Source organism: Theobroma umbraticum, unplaced genomic scaffold, assembly GCF_002168275.2.
Source record: "Theobroma umbraticum cultivar Fairchild unplaced genomic scaffold, ASM216827v3 scaffold_50.0, whole genome shotgun sequence".
Classification (NCBI taxonomy): domain Eukaryota; kingdom Viridiplantae; phylum Streptophyta; class Magnoliopsida; order Malvales; family Malvaceae; genus Theobroma; species Theobroma umbraticum.
This window is the reverse complement of record NW_018397261.1, coordinates 3,682,999-3,704,624: the sequence shown is the minus strand read 5'-3', so window position 1 is coordinate 3,704,624 and position 21,626 is coordinate 3,682,999. Positions and strand designations below refer to the sequence as shown.

The window sequence follows — 21,626 nt, the reverse complement described above, 5'->3', positions numbered from 1 at the left end:
AGAGGAGAAGCCCCACATTCATAAAGCAGGCAATAAAATTCAGTAGGTCATGCCAGCAGAGCTTTCCAAGGAACAGCAATGAGTGGACTCGAGACTTGACCCTATCACCATCTTATTCCTCATCAATTAATGACCCTACCCTCCTTTCTTGTATACCCTTACATTCAGGTTATTTGACCAAAGGACCAATCGTATTAATCCAGTGGAGCTTTTGAGGGCTATTAAATTAAGGGGTAAGACTTGAATCCAAGCCTCCATAGTCACCAAGTGATAGCAATTAGCAGGAACCATTGTTACGTTTAGGTTAAGAATGAAGAGAGCATCTAAGCTACCAGAGAGAACAAAGAAAGAAAAAGGAAAGGGAAGAATGACAGGGATTCGATGCAACAAGAGAGTACTGAGAAGGAAATTGCAGTTAGCAGTGAGTGGACATGACAAATTCAACTTTCACATTCAAGTGTCCCTTTAGTACAAAGAAAGGGCCTACTAACTTATAAACTTCTTTTTTTTTTTAATTTTCTTCAGTGTTTTTAACTTACAAACTGGGAAACCTAACTCCATTTCAGCCTATACACTGTATAGTATACAGCGATGGACCCAGATTTGGCCTGTTGGGATCTTTAAAGGAAAAAGAATCAGAAGATACTTGACATGGTGTAGATAAGAAGTTAAAACCATGCCTTCGTCTTAGAGCCTGTGCAATAAAAGGAAAAGAAGGGCAGCCATTGGAGGGAGGGTGACAAAGTTGCTGGCTAACTGTATCATATTGCGAATCAAAGGAAAAACAGTTTATAAAAACTGAACAGTTTAAGCAATTGTAGTAAACAAGCTTGGTGAAAGAAGGAAATTGTGTAAAGGGAATGATTCAACCTTAAGGCTTCGCACCATCAAGTTCCTCTAAGGCCCTGCTGAACTAAAAGAAACAGGTAGAAGGCTATATGAATATGATTCTTCGAATTATATATGTTGCTCCTTGGGTGGGCTCTCTGGGTATCCTTGAATACTCCGAAATAATATCTAAAATTGTCATTTGTGTTTTCATTATAAATTATAAAGTGAGGTTCTTTCTGTTAATTTTATTATAACAGTTGTATAAAGTATAGGCTAAATCAATATGATTACATTACAATTAGATTAAGATACCATTAATTTGATTATCTTTTAAATTATTCAGAATTTTTTTATATATTATTTTTCTTGTACAAATTCATAATCTAGAATACTAAATTTATTTTCTGGTAATATAATAGAAATCACCATAGGCTTCATGTTTATATTGTTCATAACATGAGAAATGAATTTCTGTACTTATCTTCTTCACGCATAAGTGTTAGAAAGAAAATCTTATCTTTTAAGCAAATAAAAACTATTTATTATTGAATTTGTTCACGAATATTTAATTTAATAATGAGTGTTTATATCTTTAAACTCGTAGAATTGGTTTCAAATCATTACCCAGGATCAAACCGCATGAAACGCAATATGCATTTATATTTCTTTATTTTGAAAGTATTGGGCCAGCGTAAGGGCATCCTGGACTGTTGATGGGCAAATTGTGTTTTGTCCTTTGGGACGTCTCCCTCTTTCTCTCGAAGCTGTGTTGCAGTCAAAAGGGAAACCCAGATCTGAAACCATAACTCACCAAGCCCAAACATGGACAAAAGCCCAAAAGAAACCCTAGATTCAATTAAACAAAATCAAACTCACGAGGACTCAATTGAACAAATCAAAACAACAGGGACTAATGCGATATTTTGGTAAAACAATTGTAGGCAACGATATAAGTGCTTGAAAGCCTTAAACCCTAGCTGCTCATTTTCCCAAAACCCGGATACCACCGGCCAACTCGAACCCACCCCCAAAATACAGCCTTTTAGTTGAGTTTGATTATTTTGAAGCGAACAAAGCTCAAGCTTTTTTGTGGGTGGGTGTTTGGAGCCTTTCTTCAATGGCTCTTTACTTATTGTACGAGTCAGCTTCCGGGTATGCACTGTTCCAGGCTCAGGGCCTCGACGAAATCGGCCAGAACACAGAGGCCGTTAGGAACTCGGTTGCGGATCTGAACCGGTTCGGTAAGGTGGTCCAACTCACTGCTTTTCACCCCTTCGAGTCCGCTCTTGATTCTCTCAACCAATGCAACTCTGTTTCTGAAGGTAATAGAAGATTTTACACTTTTTTTTTGTTTTGTTTTATCATTTCTAAGTTATTCTGTTTTTCAAGCTTCTGAGGTTGTTTTATTTGTCCTTGGTAATATTGTTTTGATTGTATGGGTTTTCTGGCTGCCTCTTTCATCTGTGGGCTTCTGCTAGTACAGTTGTATTTTTTTTTAATTTTATGCAAGTGATTGTCTTGACTTGGTGATGTTGGGAGTTGCTATGAATAAAGGATTTTTCTTTGATGAGATTGATGATTTCTGCTGATTTTGAATTTTGTGAGCGGAAGTGAGTCGGACTTTCTGTATAGGTAGCTATATCTGATGGGCACGGCTGTAAAAAGGCATTGCTTATAGCGCATTTCTGCCAAAGCGTCAGCAAGCTTTCCCTTGCCATAGGCTGTTGCTCATCAAATAAACCCTCTTGGAGTCATATGACTAGTCAGAGGAATCTCCAAGTATAAATTAAGCTGCAAAGGTAAACCAAGGCTGTTTATGCCTTCCTGTTGAGTCTATCCTCAATAAACCTATAAGGTTCTGACCCTTCCTTCCAGTCACTTTTACTGGCAGAACAGCACAGGTTTATTGAGTACTTTTGGAATACTTGGACTGAACACTCTGGTTGCACTTTGTTTATGGTTTTCTGTTCTATGGAAATAGAGGATTCACTTCAACAAGGAGTACACATTCTTGCCCTTTTATTTCTGTAAATACCTTTCTGTGGTTGTAAATTAGGTTTTGCTATTTGTATTTTGGGTTTGTTTTTATTATATTGCTCATCTTGAAGTTCCATGTGCAATAAGCTCCTCAAACTACTAAGCTAAAGGAAGACACCATGATTAATAGAATCAGTAACTGTGCACATTCTTTTGAACATCAGGTTGCTGTTCAAGCTGGGTTAATTATTGGGTTATGTGTGGTTTGATTGGCAGGGCTTATGACTGATGAGTTAAGGAGCTTTTTAGAGCTGAATCTCCCTAAAGTCAAGGAAGGCAAGAAGTCCAAGTTCAGTGTGGGAGTTGCCGAGCCTAAGCTTGGTTCCCACATCTCTGAGACAACTAAAATTACATGCCAGAGTGGAGAGTTTGTTCTTGAGCTTCTTCGTGGTGTGCGATTGCATTTTGATAAGTTTATCAAGGACCTAAAGGTTTGCAAATTCATTATGTTTTACCTTAATTTCTCTTTCAGGAAGACAGCTACAAGCATGTGTTTTTCTTATTTGGTTTTCTCTCTCTTCCTGTATCTTCTTAAACTTCATAGCCTGGGGACTTAGAAAAAGCTCAACTTGGTCTGGGCCACAGTTACAGCAGAGCAAAGGTTAAGTTCAATGTCAACCGAGTTGACAATATGGTTATTCAGGCAATTTTCCTTCTTGATACTCTTGACAAGGATATCAATTCCTTCTCCATGAGAGTGAGGTTTGTTATTACTTTACCCCCAAAACTAGCATATTCTTGGTTCAAAACACCACAATAATTGGTACGCTTGTTATTATATGTGGGCATTGGTTTTATTTAATAATATCCTCTGGTTGATCACTTCCTGCAGGGAATGGTACTCTTGGCATTTTCCTGAGTTGGTAAAGATCGTCAATGACAATTATCTCTATGCTAGAGTTGCAAAGCTTATAGAGGACAAGTCAAAGTTGTCTGAAGAACACATCCCTGCCTTAACTGAGATACTCGGGGATGAGGACAAAGCCAAAGAAGTTGTAGAAGCTGGCAAAGCATCAATGGGTAGATCTTTTGTATTTATACCACAATTCGACCTTATTTTCTCATACACCGTATTCACTTGTTTCTTTTTCCCACACTTTGCAGGTCAAGATTTGACCCCAGTTGATTTGATTAATGTTCAGCTATTTGCTCAGAGGGTAATGGATCTGGCCGAGTACAGGAAGAGTCTTTACGATTATCTAGTGACTAAGATGAATGACATTGCACCAAATTTGGCATCATTGATTGGGGAAGTTGTTGGGGCTCGGTTGATCTCACATGCTGGTAGTCTCACGAATTTGGCAAAGTGCCCCTCTTCAACTCTTCAGATTCTTGGGGCAGAGAAGGCCCTCTTTAGGTATTTTACTTTGCACCTTATATTCTTATGATATGTGGAGCTATGAAATGTATGGGGAGCTGGGCTCTTGCTAAAATTTAGGCCCTCTTTGAGCAGAACCTTGATTTCTGTATTGCTATGAAAATATTCTTTTTTCTGTTGACAATTTTCTTATCCTTAGTTTTTAAGGCATTGGCTTCACTCATTGCTTGTTGTCTTCAGGGCTCTCAAAACACGGGGAAACACACCTAAGTATGGTTTAATTTTCCACTCATCCTTCATTGGCCGAGCATCTGCAAGAAACAAAGGCCGAATGGCACGGTATCTTGCAAACAAGTGTTCCATTGCATCTCGCATAGATTGTTTTGCAGGTAATTATGATTGTTATTTCCTCATACGCTGTAAGTTTTCCCCTTAAGTCACTCAATTCTCATCTATTTGCAGAGAGGGGCACCACTGTTTTTGGGGAGAAACTGCGAGAACAAGTTGAGGAACGACTTGAATTCTATGACAAGGGTGTTGCCCCTCGGAAAAACATTGATGTGATGAAGGCTGCAATTGAAACTACTGAGAGCAAAGGTAAATGGATCTGTGGTCCTTGCATTTTGTACAATTTCAAATATTTGGTCTTTCACTGTAAGAGGATCTTTGATAGAAGTAAGGGGTGCAAGTTCACTGTAAGAGGATCTTTGATAGAAGTAAGGGATGCAATACCTTGCACCTGAGGCCTTCAAATTTTGATATGCCCTTGAGCTGAACAACTTAGACCCAGAGTTTGGCATGTTGCATATTGTGGCCTGTTGCATCTTTATAGATTATTTGACTGCAGTTAATCTATGTGCTTTGGCAATTTAACAAGATGTCCATTTACAATATTTATCTGTTGCCATGCCTTATGCAGATCTTGAAATGGAAGACACACAACCTGGTGAAGCTTCCGTAAAGAAAAGCAAGAAAAGAAAATCAAAAACAGAAGATGGTGAGGCTATTGCTGAGGATAAACCAGCTGCTGCTACGAATGGAGATGCTTTGGAGGATGCTAAATCAGAGAAGAAAAGGAAAAAGAAAGAGAAAAGAAAGATGGAGCAAGAGCAGGTGGAAGAGGAGCAAGCAAATGGTGTAAATGGGGATGTTGCCGAGGAGGACGGAACAGCCAAGAAGAAGAAGAAGAAGAAGAAGAGTAAAGATGAAGGAGCTGCAAGTGAAGCTAAAAAGAAAAAGAAGAAGTCCCATGAGTGAAAATGACGAGTGAAATTATCACTGTTTGCTAAATTTTGTCTGACGCAAGCTATAATAGTGTTTTTAAGTACTTTTTAGTTGTAGAAATGGTCATATGTTTTTTTTGCCTTCATTGTCTCAACTTTTGTCTGGTGAAGGAATTTAGGTGCCTGCCCAAGAAATTTGACAATTTCTTGAATTTTCAACTTAATGTATTAATCTAAAATTTGGCCTACTTTTTCGTTGCTTCTGGTAATTGCATGTTACCTGACAATGCCCTCACGCTTGTGCTTGCTGGGAATTGACTTCCATTAGTGAAGAGAAAATGGATTGAAAAGTAAAACTGAAAAACGGTTCTCTCTCTTTCCATTTAATATTTATCACTTGTATTTAAATGGACAACTAAGAAGAAGAGCCCTAGGCAAAGATGGATATTCGAAGGGGTGAAAATGGAATCGTCAACCCCTTACCCTCACCATGGATGTTAATTTCTTATTATTCCCTCCGTTTTTATGGATTTTTCTATATTCATTTTTTATAAAAATCATTTTCATTAAATTTTTAACAAAAAAAAACAAGAATTTATGTACTCTGTCATCTTATTATTAATAACTATAATTTTTTAAAAATCTTACATATCAATTTTATATAACATATTTAGCATAAAAAATGCATTATTTAAATAAGAGAGCAAGAATGAATATTTCCAAAGAGAAGAATAAAATTAGGAAAAAAAATAATATTAAAGTGGGAAGTAGTATTAGTTTTGGAAACGAAAAAGGGCAAAACAGTAACTTTTTTAACAAAGCAGAAAGACCGCTGCTTGAGTTTGAAGCGTTGGTGGCTCCGAACCGAAGTAAAGGAGCTTAAAAGGCCTATCTCAAATCTCAACAACTCTCTGTCTCAGGCCTAAAACAACAAAGAAAAATCCTTCTTTTCCTTTTCTCTCTTGTCTCAGTTTTTGTGTTAAAACCCAAAACCTTCCCCCCCTAAAAAAAAAAAAAACAAAGAGAGAGAAAATGGCGAGCAGTTCAGCGAACTTGGAAGATGTACCATCGGAATCACTGATGACTGAGCTGCTCCGTCGCATGAAATGCGCCTCCAAACCGGAAAAACGCCTCATCCTCATTGGTACAGTCCCTCCTCTCTCTCTCTCTCTCTCTCTCTATTTGCTTTGTATTAGATTCCTCTGTTATTTTGTTGAGAACTAACATAGAACTTTCAGATCCGACGGTCTGTTGAAGCTGGTTTTTGTCAGATTTTTTTAATTGGTTTAGACAGAACCGTGAATGCGCTATGAGTTTTGAACGCTCTGAATTCCACTGAATATTTTGTACTGTTTTACTTTCCATACAATTTAAATGAATAAATACATATGTAAAAGCAAACTAGGGGCATTGGGAGAATTGCTAATTGATTAATTGCAGTCTATGATCGGTTGAGTGCATTGCCTGAGCTGTGACCCCACTTTCTTTTGTTTCTGAAAGGTGGAATGTTGGGAAAGTTTGTGTCTCCGAAATTGTAGTTTTTGAACTTTACAAATATCATTTATTTACGTTTAGTGAAAAAAAAATGGGTCTTTCCCTGAGCAAACTCTAGATCAATGACCAGTAGGGTACTGGGGTTTTTGGTTTTCCTGTTACTTTGTTAAATCATATATTTATTTTAACATGTTTCATCTTTGTATGGTCATTGCAACAAAGCCTAGTCCATATTTTCTTTTTAACAAAAATGAAATGAATTTTCATGCCAATTTTGTATTTATATATTTCATCTGCATTCACCTTTTTCCCTTCAAATTGTGCATAGATTTTTGAAGACCAGCTATTAATGCCCCTTGTCCATGACCTGATATGAAATGAGTCTGTCTTTTGTGTCGCAGTTCCATGCGGCAACGTCCATTCTATTGCCTAATCCAAATTACACGTCTTGCTTGCATAGGGTCTCGACTTTACTTTTTCTTTCCTTCCAATCTCATTTGAACGAACTAACTCTTTGACCCAAGATCAGATTGGAATTTGGGCTGCTTGAAAGTTAATAGAAAGATAGTAAAGTTTGATTTTATATTATTTTTTACTCAAGGTCTCAAGCATTTGTAACTATCTGTATCATGCTGGTAGCAACATCTCAAAAACGTGCTGCCATTCTGTTAGCATTCTTTACATTACTATCAGTATTTTCTACTGTTTAGCCATTGGTAGAAGGATGGCCCTGTTTTGATTATTGGGAAATATTATGGATGGCAGGTCCACCTGGATCAGGAAAAGGTACTCAATCACCAATTATTAAGGATGAGTACTGCTTGTGTCACTTGGCCACTGGTGATATGCTTAGAGCTGCTGTTGCTGCTAAAACTCCTCTTGGTGTCAAGGCCAAGGAGTCTATGGATAAGGTTAGAATTTTTTCCACAACCTGTCTGGCTTATATTAATGGTTCTTACTGGATTGCTAATGAGATATTTTGTGGTTGTTTCTCAGGGAGAACTTGTTTCTGATGATCTGGTTGTTGGCATTATCGATGAAGCGATGAAGAAACCTTCATGTCAAAAAGGTTTCATTCTTGATGGATTTCCAAGGACTGTAGTCCAAGCACAGAAGGTGTTACCTTCTTCGAATCTTTATGCTCTTTCTTTCTTTCTCTCTCTTCTGCAGAACCTTGAGTTTTTAAAATTGTTATACCCACACATCTAAATATGTAGTCTTGCTCTTCAATTTGCAGCTTGATGAAATGCTTGAAAAGCAGGGAGGTAAAGTTGATAAGGTGCTCAATTTTGCAATTGATGATGCGATCTTAGAGGAGAGGATTACTGGTCGCTGGATCCACCCTTCTAGTGGTAGGACCTATCATACGAAATTTGCACCTCCTAAAGTTCCTGGCATTGATGATGTAAGTCAAACATAAGTAATCCTCATTTTACATCTGTTTGTCACATAAACGCAAATTTGGTTGCCAGGGATTTGGGCACAGCCTTTTCACCTTTTTCACCAGTGGGTGAATGCAAGTGGTAAATTAAGCAATTTATCAGGAGAGATGCCTTAACTTAATCCAAATTTGTTGATACACTAATAACGATCAATCCAGCTACCTCTCTTTAAGCTGCATCACCATTTTCTTAAAGAACTAGTTGCAGTTATGTTAACAAACTTGCTTCTGTGTTTATGTTCTCTTCAAGGTGACTGGGGAACCATTGATTCAACGTAAAGATGATACTGCAGCTGTTCTCAAGTCAAGGCTAGAGTCATTTCACAAGCAAACTGAACCAGTATGCTTTTCGTTTCCTAACTATTTCTGTGCAAAGTGTGAAAGATCCACAATTGTTTTAGTGTGAATTCTTTAAAGTTTTTTGGAATTGAAGAGTTACTAGGATGGGTGCTAGGCATTTACTAAAAGGGAGAGATACAATATAAGTGACAAGCTAATTGAGCATGTGGCTAGAATGATATGAGAGGGAGTATCATATTCCTCTACACTGTCTGGTTGTTACGTCCGATTATGTAAACTGGATCTAATGGAACATCTTGATGGTTCTTGCTGAATGATGAATGCTACCCTTTATGTACTCTGTCATACCTAGTTATTTCTTTCTGATTTTTTTTTTTGTCATTAACATTTTTAATCGTGTTGTGTGAAATTTAGGTGATCGATTATTATTCCAAGAAAGGAATAGTTGCAAAGCTTCATGCAGAGAAGCCTCCTAAGGAGGTTACGAATGAGGTTCAAAAAGCACTTTCATGATGAAATCCCATTATGGCTGAGGTTCAGAAGGTGCTCCACTCATGAATGTTGGTTCTCTTAACTTACAAAACAGAAATTTTTTTTTTTTAATTGAGAATTTTCTTGGATTTTTGCTCATGTTTTGGGTACACGTTCAGATGCTCTGATCCATTATTATCTGATTACTATTTTGGCCCAAATCCGGCTCTTGTCGTTCAAGTATTGATGCTGATGCTGATGATGCATATATTTAAATAATGATACTATAGATTGACAACAAATAATTGTTGGGTATTAATTTGAAAGGTGCTTTGTTTCGCCCACTTGCAAATCAAAATGTTTCATAGGTGTGCTATATTCTTCTGAAAAATATTTGCTGCTGGCAATACTCCACTAATGTGACTGAGGAATCTGGTATTAGCAACAGCCCTTTTGTATTATTACGTGGTGATCGATTTGTTTATTGAAAAAGGTTAGACAGCAGAACATGATTATCTTATTGGGGTTATGTTTGGCACATTGTCAGCCCATGAGATAATGTTACTTCCTAAAAAAAACAAATGCAAAAAAAAAAAAAAACATATAATTCTTTGATGAACTTAAATATAAATATTTCTAATTTTTTAAATAAATAAATAAATATATATTTTAAAAAACAAAAAGGTAATTTTTTATCTCTCCAACTCTCATCGGATCTCATCTTTTTCACTCGTTTTTTGTCCATTTTCAACCATAGAACCCTAAATCTAGTGATTTTTGTGATAATTAAATTCTAATTCTATCAAAACTTTAATGCAAAAGCTGGTCTTGTTTAATAAGTAGTTACTGGTGTTCAATAAAAAGATAAAAGAGTCATTAGAAAAATCAGCAAGAAAAATTAACTGATTCAAAATTAAAAATAAAAAAGGAAGTACAACTAATTAAAATTCATTTTTCAAAGATAAGCATGAAAAACTATAAGTTGAACTATATGTCCTTGTCCTCTAAATAAATTATCGGCTATCGAGTAAAAACATCAAAAGAATCAAAGTCAAAGTAAGCTTGACCACTTAATAATTGTTAATTTTTCATAATTATCCTTCCATTGAAAATTAATCATTTGTTTTTCTTGTTGATTTTTCTGATTACTCTGTCATCTTTCTGTTAAATAATATAAAAGTTTCAGAACATTTTGTATCCGTTTTTACTTTACGAAATCTATTATAATATAAAAATTAAGAATAACTAATTGAAATTTACGAGTTCATTATGGACGATTACAACACCTGCTTTTCATTTAAATTTTGATAGAGTTTGAGTTTAATTATAGTAACAATCACTAGATTTAGGTTTCTATTGTTAATAATAGACAAAAACGAAAAAAAGAAGAAGAGATTGGGTGGGAGAGTTGGAAAGAGATAAAAAATTAATTTTATCTTTTCTAAGAAAATTATTAATATTTATTTTCAAATTCTTTAAAGAATTATATTTATTTTTTAATGAAAGTGCCACTATCTCCTTACTTGAAAATAAATAAAAATTATACACTATCAGTACATCAAATATAATCTAATTTATTTAACGACAATTAATGGATTAATTCATGAGTTTGAGTTTTATATACTAACAGTCTTACAAATGGCCTTATAATTTGAATTGTCTGGAGGAGTTGCAAAAGGGCAAGATTTATGCAATACTGCTTAGGGAAGAAATTGGCCCTTTTGCACATTCATTAATTTAGAGAGAATTTCTTGTATGCTCTAAAAAGAAATCCTCCAACTCATGGTAAAGTTGGAACCTTAATACATTTTTACCACAATGCCATCCAAGGTTTTCTATCTAGTGGCTGGACAGAATATTGTTATTGCTGCAGAAAAACATTAAGACACATCCAACCCATCTGCAACCTTACTGTTAGGTAGCGGAATCTTAAGCCACTGACAGAACCCTTAATCGTTGCCACCATACAATCGTAGATCCGGAAAAACATACCAACTAGTCCAGCAACTTAACCATGCAACATCAACCTCATGGTTGCACGGCATTTTGAGCAAGAACTTAAATAGCAGCTATTTAGAAGTCATTTTGGTTATTGCACCTCTTGCCCAAGATGGAGAGAGGATCTACACGTCGACTGTAATCTTGGTGTCAAGATGAGAGAACTCTTGGAAGAAGGCCTTGAAATGCTCATATGAATGTTTCACATCATCAACAGCACACATTTCTCGTATGCTGTGCATTGACAATTGAGGAGCACCAACATCCACCGTACGGATCCCCACACCACTTGCCAGGATAGGACCGATGGTTGAGCCGCAAGGCATATCATTGCGCACCACAAAATCCTGCATGTTCATAAATTTTCTGAAACAATCAGTTCATCTATTAAACCAGTTGACATAACAGAAAAGCATTTCTTTTGTGCACCATCTTCAGATAGTACGTGATGCTACATTACATCACATGAAAACCACAAGCAAGTGAAGAATGGATTTGTAATACCAGCACTATATTAAGCTTAATCTGTTTCCTTGAAACTGGATGAAGTTCTTATTTTCAGCAAAAGCTCTCCCTTTGTTATGTTCGATTTTATTTAAAGAAATAAGATGATTGTTACAGATCCAATTCCAAAAGATCAAAGGAGCTTTACAAAGTTACAAATGCTATAGAACACATGAAATGATGTTTCCTTCTCACTAGAATTTGCACATTAAAAGATATGGTTGAGGATTGATCTGACCTGAACAGGAAGGTTATGCTGCCCTGCTATTTCCCTGAATATGAAAGAAGTGACTGCATTGGTTGCATAACGTTGGTTTGCATTGTGTTTGATAACAAGTCCCCCATGCAACTTAGGCTGATGGTTGTCTTCATGTTTGTCCTGCGGATAACACCATATGACAGCAGCACAACAAAATAAATTATCTGCAAATGCAAGTTATGACTCATCTGCAACAACATACCATATAATTTGGGTGCAGGGCATGTGCCATGTCAGCAGAAACAAGGAAACTTCTCTGAATTGCTTTTGTTAGCAGCTGAAAAGAAACCAATGCAACAAAAGTCAACAGGATGACTTTAATGAAAGCACAATTACTAAGTTTATAGACAAATGGAAGGTGATTATGCCAATCTATATGGTCACTTGCTAACTACTATCATTTTGGGGAAATCTTTTATGGCAAGCCATGAGTCTTATGTTAGATGATGAGCTCAGAAAACACAAGAACTCCTTCATTAGGCAAAAGGTTTTTATACAGGAGTAAAGAGATAAAAGAAATAATTTTTTTCTGGGAACAGCCAGACTGGCAGTAGACACTAGTCCTTATCCTGTTAATACGGAACATACAGATGACAGCATTCAGAAAATATACTCATAAATTTCCAAACAGATTGTCTGTGTCTGAAAGCATTTCTTCAGAGATGAAATCACAGCAAAGAATTGGAAAGTGATACATATAAGTTAAATCTTAACAACAACAAACTCCTATCATGGTCTTTATAGGTAAAAGAAAAAAAAAAAATAGTATCATGAAATGCAGGTGCTTCTGATTTTTGATTTTCTATTTTTTTTTTATGAAAGAACAATATCCAGATGCCTTATTTACAGGTAAATGCATAAAACTTCTAGACTTCACAAACAGTGAACCATACAGAAGTCAAGTTAGTTCAGTTTATACAACCAAAATTTCAATTAAATATTCCCCTAACAAAAATCAGACAAGCTAATTGAATAGAAGCAGGATTCAGAAAATAGAGATGGAGGAGCAGCAAACACCTTAGAATCTGAGGTGAAGCAATTTGTTACTCGTGATAGAGCATCCAACATTACAGGAGATCCAGCTCCTTGTGCTGAATCAGATCCAACCTCCTCATGATCAAACAATGCCACCATTCTAACACCACTCTCATCTTCAAGCTCGCTTTCAGAAGATGTAGCATCTATCAGTGCCTGGAATGCAATCACATTGTAACGAATGAGAATAACCATGGCAAATTGACATGAAAAAAATTGTATCCCCTAATTCACTCTCAGACAGTTTGGATGGAGTATCATATCGTGAAACTTCCAGTTGCAAAACATGGGTAGGCCACTAAAATGAAGGGAAATTCAAATGTATTGATTTATGAAAAGTTGCATTGGAAATTCAATTTAATTGGATTTTATGAATCTAGTAGTTTAATATCAGAGGTGATTAGCAGGATTCCAATAAGAAAAGACTAAGAACATGTCTGTAAATGGCCAAGCCTCATGTTTCAAGTAACGCAAACACCAAATGGTCACTAGACCTTAAAACCAAAAATTTAGCCGAGAGAAAAGCAATGGCATCAAAAGAAGAGAAAATGATGCAACCATCACAATGTATAAAATTGTCTTATTTATCATAAGTACAAATCTATTGTATCTGTAGGAGAGGTAGAAATGCCACATCATAATTATCTGATTAGAGAACTAAGCATAAAATAAACATATAAGCCAAACAAGGCCAACATATTCAATATTCCCTTTAAATGCCATAACTCATAAAGTCACTAATAGCTAATCTACCAAGCTACTCATGCCTCCTAAATGATGAAGGAGTGAGGCAAACTAAGTGAATATCGTTATTAGGTTTAGCATTGCACAATTCCAAATATTCCCCCATTTGGAGAGAAAAACATGTAACCACATCTGCATATTGCACAGTCAAGAAACTCAAATAAACCTATAGTTTTTCTAAGTGGGAAAGAGAAACAAAAAAACTACTCATACCTGCAGAGAGCAAAATGACATGCAAAGATTGTCGAGCCTTCCGGAAAAGACAAATTCCTTAGTAGCACCGGCTACTGTACTTGGTTGAGTATCACATGCTTGCAATTCAAAATCACATATTTGATCTGGTTGACAGCCAAGCTTATTTGCAATCATCTAGAAACAAGAAAAGTAATGCAATTTATCTTTTAAAAAAAGAGTTGCAACACTGTAGCTTACTGCACTTAATAGACTGCTAGGGCTCAAAAAATATCAAACCTGCAGCAGAAGTGAGTGATGTCTTGAGTTCTTAGTCATCTTTTCAGCTGGACCATTTTCAGCAACTTCTTTATTGAGCTCTGCCTGTGAAAAGGAGTTCAACAGATTAGAGAAAAAGAAAAGCAAACGTTAGTACTTGGGAAAAAAGAAATACAAAAGAATTGATGAACTATTCACTCATTTTTAAAATATGTAACATTTGAGCAAGCTTCAGCTATTCCATTTTTAAAAATCAAACAACCTACTCTATAAATGCTAAAAAAGTCATGTGTTGTCGAAGCCAAAGAGCCAGTGTGTTAGACTTGAACATAATCATATGATTGATGTTACTAAGATTTTTTTCAACACTAGCATCCCTGATGTGATTCTGGTTTCTATAACAATATGAATGAATTACTAAATCTTGCAATATAATCATTGGAAATAGTAAATTACTACTTTCTGTTCACGATGCAACAGAGAACTGAGAAGCAATTATCAAATCACCAACCGTTGACATGAAAAGGCTTCTGGTGTAGTTGACACAGGGTCAAAATAGTAAATGAACTTAACCTTGAAGGAATTGGAAATGATGACTGACATAACAACAATCTGGAAAACAAAATGTGTGATAATTGATGGATCCAAAATTACCTTGATTGATGTTGCCAGGACAGGTAAAAGATGACTCTGTGTGTTCACCTTGAATCCATCATTAACACCCCTACTCACAAGACGTACACAAAACAAAGTAAATTTCTAACTACAACATTAACAGAGAAAGAGAGATATTTCAAACTCCTCAATGTGCTGAGATAAATACAAGGCAGGGGAGTCATGTGTGCCAGTTACAAACATAAGGTATGTGCAAATTCATCAGGCAAGGCCACCTGTCTAAGTGAATAGCCAGGGTAGGGACTCGCATTATAGGCTCCTCAATTCTAACTAGTTGATGTGAATAGGAGGCAGAATCACCCTTCTTCTCTCTTATTATCACCCTTCCTGCAACTGTCAAGTCGCGATCAAACCACGTATGCCACAAACCACCTCCATATGTTTGCACTCCTACCTCCAGAAAACCACCTTTTGTAACCTGATCAATCCCAGGAAGTGATTTTTTTTTTTAAGTATAAATTATCACTGTAACATATTAGTTTAATGATAGGAAAAAAAATCACCTTGGAAATAGGCTTCAACTTTAGACAAGGGCTGTCAGTATGTGCACCAACTATATGAAATCCATTTCCAGCAACATATCTAAGCATAGAAACTATTAGTGGATAAACAAGTAAAATATCATCTAATCACAACAAAAATGTAAACTATTAATCTTACTTGTTAAATTATTGACAACAATAAAATCTCAAAAAAATAAAAAATATCTAAGCTTCACCCAATCCTAACAGCGGTTAGTCAGACCAATGTAGCATCACAAATTCTCAAGCTCATAATTGCCAAAAAGTGTTAACTTTATGACAGATTTAATTCCATTTCCCACAGTTTCTGGCCAATGAAATAAAACTACAAAGTAAATGAGTGTTTCGTTTTTGTAAAGAAAAAAATCATACTTTTTACCAATAGCAAAAGCAACAATGGTTGAATGATTCCTGGTGAAAAAGTATCTCTTCCCAACTTCTAATTTCCAATCTTCTCTCTCCAATACTTGCTCATATCCAACGTCTTCCAACCGTTTCCTTGCCTCAGCTGTGATTAAAACAAAAACCCAACAAAAATCATTCAATCAAATCCAACAAAAAACTAATATGCGTATTATGATCCGAAACTAGTTTGATTAAATGAACTTTCAGTCAACTTCCACCAAAGAGCAAGGACAGAAAATGGAGAACAAAAGAAAAAAGATTACCGACTGCGTGAAAAGCAGTGGGAGAAGCGTTTAAGAAGTTGACAAGATCAGACACAACGGAGCTCACTTTGCTTTCTGCCATGGCTCTTCGACCTTAGCTTCGCTTGGCTTTGTTTTGGTATTTCTGTTTTCCAGCGTTTCCACCACTGTATAAATAGGACCCTTTATACTAATTCCTAGGAATCCAGACACGTGTTTGGGCCATGGCCCAAATAGCCCATCTTTGTGGTATTTGGGTAGAATGTATAAACCTTAACATTGTTTTGATGGTGATATTATGATGCTTGAGGAGAGTAACTTTATGTTTAATGAAAGATGTGATGTGTAATTCGGCTTGAATATTTATAGGAGGTTAACTGTGGAATAAAATTCCTTAATTAGCATCTTGTGCTAGATGCTTTTGTTCTTCATGTTTCCTTTCATTCATATCTTTACCTCCAACCTTTTCCACTGCATTTATGGCATTGATAAGGAAACTCCATACCATTATATTACTAATAATAACGTCTTGGAAACTTCCACGTTCCACCAACGGAGAGGTTGATGGCCTACTGATTAACACAGGCTTTTCCCTTGCTCAATAATTGAATTTGAGTCTCTGTTAAACACGTTTAGTGGTTGAAGTCAAATTATGGGTCCAATTTTAATTAGTCATGATGTAGCATTGGAGAAGGACTCCTCCCTGAACCGGTGAACCCTGTAGTCAACAGGCATTTGCTCTTTGGGTCTGTGTGACAGCTGGTTTTGATTCTTCTCCTTTACTGCACTTCCATAACTCAACAATTTTTGTCTATGCAATTGGAGTAGAAAGTGAGAGTCTGATGAGGACTGGATGCACTTAAAATTAGAGTTAGAGACATGAATATGGGGTATCTCATATTCTTTTATCCAGCAGTAAATTTATAATATTCTTTTATTTGTATATTGATATAGTACTATGCAATTCAGAATCCAACAAAATTTGACGTGACTTGCAGAAACTTCTAAAATGAAGAGGAGAAACGTCCGAAATGTTACTGTTAGACTGCAACCATCCGAAAACAGGGTGGCTGCAGCGTGAAGGTGCAGGGGGTAGTTTCGAAATTGTGTCATATTCAAGTTTTTTGCCGGGAACATCAACCGTTTGTGCAACAAAATAACTACCATTCGTTTTTGGGTGCTTCATATCCTCAGTGGTCACTAGTATTTCTCCAAGAAAATGTGGAATACCTTAAATATCTGACAGCTTAGGCAAGAAAGTGCCTAAAATTATAAAAGAAACTGATCCAAGGTCAGCAACTTGCCAAAATACAGTATTCAAGAGAATATGCAGTACGCCATTAATTAGCAGGAGTGAGGAGACTTCCCAGAAAGGCTTCCATGGCAAGAGGAAGGACCATCAAGAACCCCTTCATCAGTCTAACTCCAAGGTCATTATGTCAGTTGATCTCAGTCTCACCACTGACTTCACTCTTTTCTTCCAAGAAGACATCACCATCCCACTTTATCTTTATACTCTCGTTTGTAGTTTCTTTCACTTTCTTGGGAATTTCAATTCTCAGGTTCTTTCCCAGTTCCCAAGATTCAATCCATTGTTCCATCGTATCTCCATCACCCCCATCTTCACAATCACTCCCTACTTTTTCATCTTCCCACTCTCAGATTATCTTGGCGGCTTTACTTGCCGGAATAAACTCTTACAATGAGAATGAACCGAGGCTTGGCAGCAGTGCAATGGTGCCGCTGCCAGTTCATGTGGGTTCTGGGAACTTATCTGAGGAGGAAAGAGAGTTCTGGCAGCAGCCACATGGCAACGGGTACCGACCTTGCTTGGAATTCAGTATAGGGTACCGGAAAAAGTCAGCCAGGATTTCAGGGGAGAAAAACAGGTTCTTGGTTGTGGTGGCCGCAGGGGGATTGAATCAGCAGAGGAATCAGATTATTGATGCTGTTGTTATAGCTAGAATTCTCGAAGCTTCGTTAGTTGTGCCAATCTTGCAGGTCAACCTGATTTGGGAAGATGAAAGGTAACGAAACTTATTTAGTTCTATTTGGTATTTGGTCCTTTAAATGGGAAATTTTCTGACAAAAATTTCCCATGGAAACATCATATGAACCCCAGTGTTTGGTCTGTAGAGCTTGTCTTCTAATGCCTTAAAACTTAAGGTTCATATAAAGTAGTTATCGGACGATGAAAAGAGTTATAAATGGAGTTTTATGAATCAATCTGTTTTATTGAAATGCCAGTGAATTTTCGGACTTATATGATGTGGAACACTTCAAGAGGACGCTACGAGCTGATGTACGAGTTGTATCTTCACTACCCTCCACACATTTGATGGCGAAACAGACCATTGCAAACCAAATTCCTTACAATCTGTCTCCGCTTTGGATCCGCGCTAGATTCTTCAAACGAGTAAGGAAGACGATTCTTACCCTCGACAACTTTTCTCTGTTCATAAATTATCTTTTTGCTGGATTTTTTTCATGTTTGAATTGCCATTGAGGTGAATGCTACATTTCCCAACACTTCCTGAGATTTTGTTCCATTTGGAAACTTAAATAGACTCTACTTGAGAAATTCTCAGAAGCAGACTAGTTGTTATTATTATTTTTTTTCACAAAGTTCACTAGATTTTGACATAATCTATTCCGGGCTAGCACTTAGTTTCATCTCATTTTGGAACATTTTTTGCTCATTCAGCTCAGTCAAGACGGTGTTCTTGTACTCGGAGGATTAGACTCAAAGCTCTCCAAGAATCTTCCACCAGATCTGCAGAAGCTTAGGTGTAAGGTACTTCAAAGATTTTACTAACACTATGGAAATCTAATTGCTATAGAGCAATTATTATATCTTCAAATGATACTTCCTTTGACATGCCTTCTATATTGCAGGTCGCCTTCCACGCATTAAGATTTTCCAGGCCAATTCTTCAGCTTGGCAATCAACTTGCAAGGAGAATGTGGATTGAAGGTCCATATATTGCCCTTCATCTCCGGCTGGAGAAAGATGTGTGGGTTCGAACCGGATGTCTCACTGGTTTAGGTCCAGAATACGACAAAATCATCACCGAAATTCGGAAGTCTCAGCCCCAGTATCTCACCGGAAGAGTGAACATGAACCACACTCAACGAAGGCTCTCTGGACTGTGCCCCCTAAATGCATTAGAGATGGCAAGGTAAATTAGAAACATGACACTTGAACTTTATAAGGCCAAGTGATCTCTCATCCAGAGTATCAAGATTTTAATTATGGACTGCTGAAAATCATGTTTTATTGCAGGTTCTTGAAGTCTTTAGGGGCACCAAGAAGTGCTCGATTGTACATTGCTGGAGGAGAGCCATTTGGTGGCACTAGAGCTTTGCAGCAACTTGCTGCAGAATTTCCGCATTTGGTGAGGAAGGAGATGTTGGCACACGAGGAAGAACTCTCGCCATTCCTCAACAGCTCCTCTGCTCTATCTGCAATTGACTACATTGTCTCATTTAACAGCGACATCTTTATACCTTCCCATGGAGGAAACATGGGCAGAGCCTTGCTTGTAATTAACTGAAGCTCTATAACTATGTTCTTTTATTGGCATCCTTTTGTTTATCTGCTGCATCATGCGAATCTGCCATCTTAGGCATGAAACAAGGCAAACTGATCTCTTGTTTCTTTGTTTCTGTAATGTTAATATTGACAGGGACACCGTGCTTACATGGGTCATAGGAAATGTATAAGGCCAAACAAAAGAACCATGCTTCCTTTCTTTGAAGACCCCTCCATTTCTGAAGAAGAATTCAGAAAAATCATAAGAGCGCTGCACAATAAATCTCTGAAGCCTGAGCCAAGTAAGAAAGAGAGAGCCAAAGACGTAATTGCGTTTCCACTGCCTGAATGCATGTGTAGACACGGTACAGGTGTTTACTGAGCAACTCTATGAATAGATTCAATTTGCACGCCATCTGTGATGGATTTGTTGTTTTCTTTACACTAGAATCCTGCATAGCATTTTGTTCATACTATTTTTTTGTCTATTCATCATTTTTTTTCCTGTTCCCCCTTTGGAGTGAAGGCCAAAGGGGACATTGTAGCATGACCCTGTTTCCATCTTGTCCAATGTTGATCAAAGAATCCTGTAATATTTCCAAATAAGGTGACAATCATCACAAAGTGTTCTTTTATGCTTGAAATGATTACTTATACAGTAGTAGTATATATTTTTTACCTTGAAGACAGTTGAAAGATGTCAGATTGGTTTGTCAAAGTAATTTAGATTGGAATGCTTTGTCTTGGGTCTACCTTAATAGCTTACATAGTAACTGGAAATGAACCTCATCCAAGGGTTGAAACAACTTTATATTTTTTTTAAAAGTTCCAATATATTAAAAATCTGAAGAACTTCAGTTCTCCATTGAAAAGATTTTGCCAGGCATCCCCTTATAAAAGACATTGAGGTATGCCATAACAAAATCACACAAGGATCAACCCCCAGTACATGAACCAGCAAAAAACCAATATACAAACTCATTCCACACATTAAACAACCCTTATAGACAAAAAGGGAACAGAACTCAGGAATATACAAAGTGAACTTTCTAATTTCCTGGGCAATTCCCAGGAGCGGACAAACACAAAAGATATCCCTTCAATAAAACAAGAGAGGTTGCAGCAGAAATCAACAGGTATTTTAACTATTGCTTCCTTCTATGGTCACAGAACCCCTTTAGTCATCTCCAAAAACTGTGAAGAACTCTATTTCTCTCCCTATACCAGATTTTGCAAGATTATCAGCTTGTTGATTTGCCTCCCTCAATTTGTGTTTGTTTTCCCACTTGTTCACCCTTCTCTTTAGAGCTTCCATATGAAAAACACACTTTCTTAACCTTCATGGAGTTGAATCTAGTGTCTATACCTATTTTACAATATTAGTGGAGTCACTTATCAATACTGCTTGCAACTTTATGAACAAATTTTAAAACTAAGAAATCTGAATCATAGATAATTTCTGTGATGGAAGCAAAGAAAGCATATAGTATAAGTGTAAGCATGAGTTATAATTATTAATTTTAAAAATATATTAAAATAATATTTTTTTATTTTCATTTTACTTGTAATTCAAAGAGATCCAAGGTATTTACTTTATTTGCAGTAAGTTTAGATCTAATTAATTTTTTCAATATTTTACTTGCATACTAAGTTTAAATTTAGTTGATTAGTATAAATAGACTCTTGTATAATTTTTTTTTTTTATCAAGCAATTTAGTTCTTGAATAAGAAATGGGAGATGAGAAGAGATTTGGTAGAAGATGGTTGGACAGTCTTCAATCTTTAATTGTGGATAATCTGAGTAAGAGACTACCATGGTTAGCTATGAAGGGAGCTTTGGACGAATATGGAACTGTGGCTGAAGTCTTCATCCTAAGGAAGGTTCAACAAGATTCAAGGGAGGAGGTAAACTTTGCCTTCATCATGTATAGAGAGGGGTACGAACTTGATACGGCATTGAAATGGGGAGGGCATCAGTGGGTGGATGGGAAACGTCTAGTGGTGAGAAGAGCCAAGCTGTTGAGAAAGGGGTTTGAAGATCGCAGAAACAGAGGTTCACAAGGAAAAAGTCCAAAATTTGAGATTAAGAGACATGGGTTTGAAGGGCGGTCATACAAGGAGGTAGTGGTGGAGAAAGAACAATGGA

General features: G+C 36.6%; 4 protein-coding genes across 4 annotated transcripts; 3 read left to right on the top strand and 1 right to left on the bottom strand.

Moving 5' to 3' along the window:
• The first annotated feature begins 1,803 nt into the window (after positions 1 to 1,803).
• Positions 1,804 to 5,670, top strand: LOC110417752 (nucleolar protein 56-like). The gene is made up of 8 exons (XM_021430264.2): positions 1,804 to 2,153; positions 3,085 to 3,299; positions 3,413 to 3,570; positions 3,701 to 3,888; positions 3,973 to 4,225; positions 4,427 to 4,575; positions 4,649 to 4,783; positions 5,106 to 5,670. Exons 1-8 carry the CDS (start codon positions 1,949 to 1,951, stop codon positions 5,441 to 5,443), a joined length of 1,641 nt encoding a protein of 546 aa, XP_021285939.1. The 5' UTR covers positions 1,804 to 1,948; the 3' UTR covers positions 5,444 to 5,670.
• Positions 5,671 to 6,292: 622 nt separating this feature from the next.
• Positions 6,293 to 9,336, top strand: LOC110417976 (adenylate kinase 4). The gene is made up of 6 exons (XM_021430588.2): positions 6,293 to 6,553; positions 7,669 to 7,814; positions 7,900 to 8,019; positions 8,141 to 8,308; positions 8,595 to 8,684; positions 9,059 to 9,336. Exons 1-6 carry the CDS (start codon positions 6,442 to 6,444, stop codon positions 9,155 to 9,157), a joined length of 735 nt encoding a protein of 244 aa, XP_021286263.1. The 5' UTR covers positions 6,293 to 6,441; the 3' UTR covers positions 9,158 to 9,336.
• A 1,333-nt stretch (positions 9,337 to 10,669) lies between these two features.
• On the bottom strand, positions 10,670 to 16,109 carry LOC110418701 (Zn-dependent exopeptidases superfamily protein). Its single transcript, XM_021431498.2, has 11 exons — positions 15,970 to 16,109; positions 15,674 to 15,809; positions 15,284 to 15,362; positions 14,996 to 15,198; positions 14,760 to 14,829; positions 14,127 to 14,210; positions 13,869 to 14,024; positions 12,894 to 13,067; positions 12,079 to 12,153; positions 11,856 to 11,996; positions 10,670 to 11,460 (listed from the first exon to the last, which is right to left on the bottom strand). Exons 1-11 carry the CDS (start codon positions 16,049 to 16,051, stop codon positions 11,239 to 11,241), a joined length of 1,422 nt encoding a protein of 473 aa, XP_021287173.1. The 5' UTR covers positions 16,052 to 16,109; the 3' UTR covers positions 10,670 to 11,238.
• Positions 16,110 to 16,958: 849 nt separating this feature from the next.
• On the top strand, positions 16,959 to 20,159 carry LOC110418618 (O-fucosyltransferase family protein). The gene is made up of 6 exons (XM_021431394.1): positions 16,959 to 17,975; positions 18,196 to 18,364; positions 18,653 to 18,742; positions 18,844 to 19,127; positions 19,232 to 19,490; positions 19,635 to 20,159. The coding sequence occupies exons 1-6, from the start codon at positions 17,329 to 17,331 to the stop codon at positions 19,860 to 19,862; spliced, it is 1,677 nt and encodes a 558-aa protein (XP_021287069.1). The 5' UTR covers positions 16,959 to 17,328; the 3' UTR covers positions 19,863 to 20,159.
• The last annotated feature ends 1,467 nt before the right edge of the window (positions 20,160 to 21,626 follow it).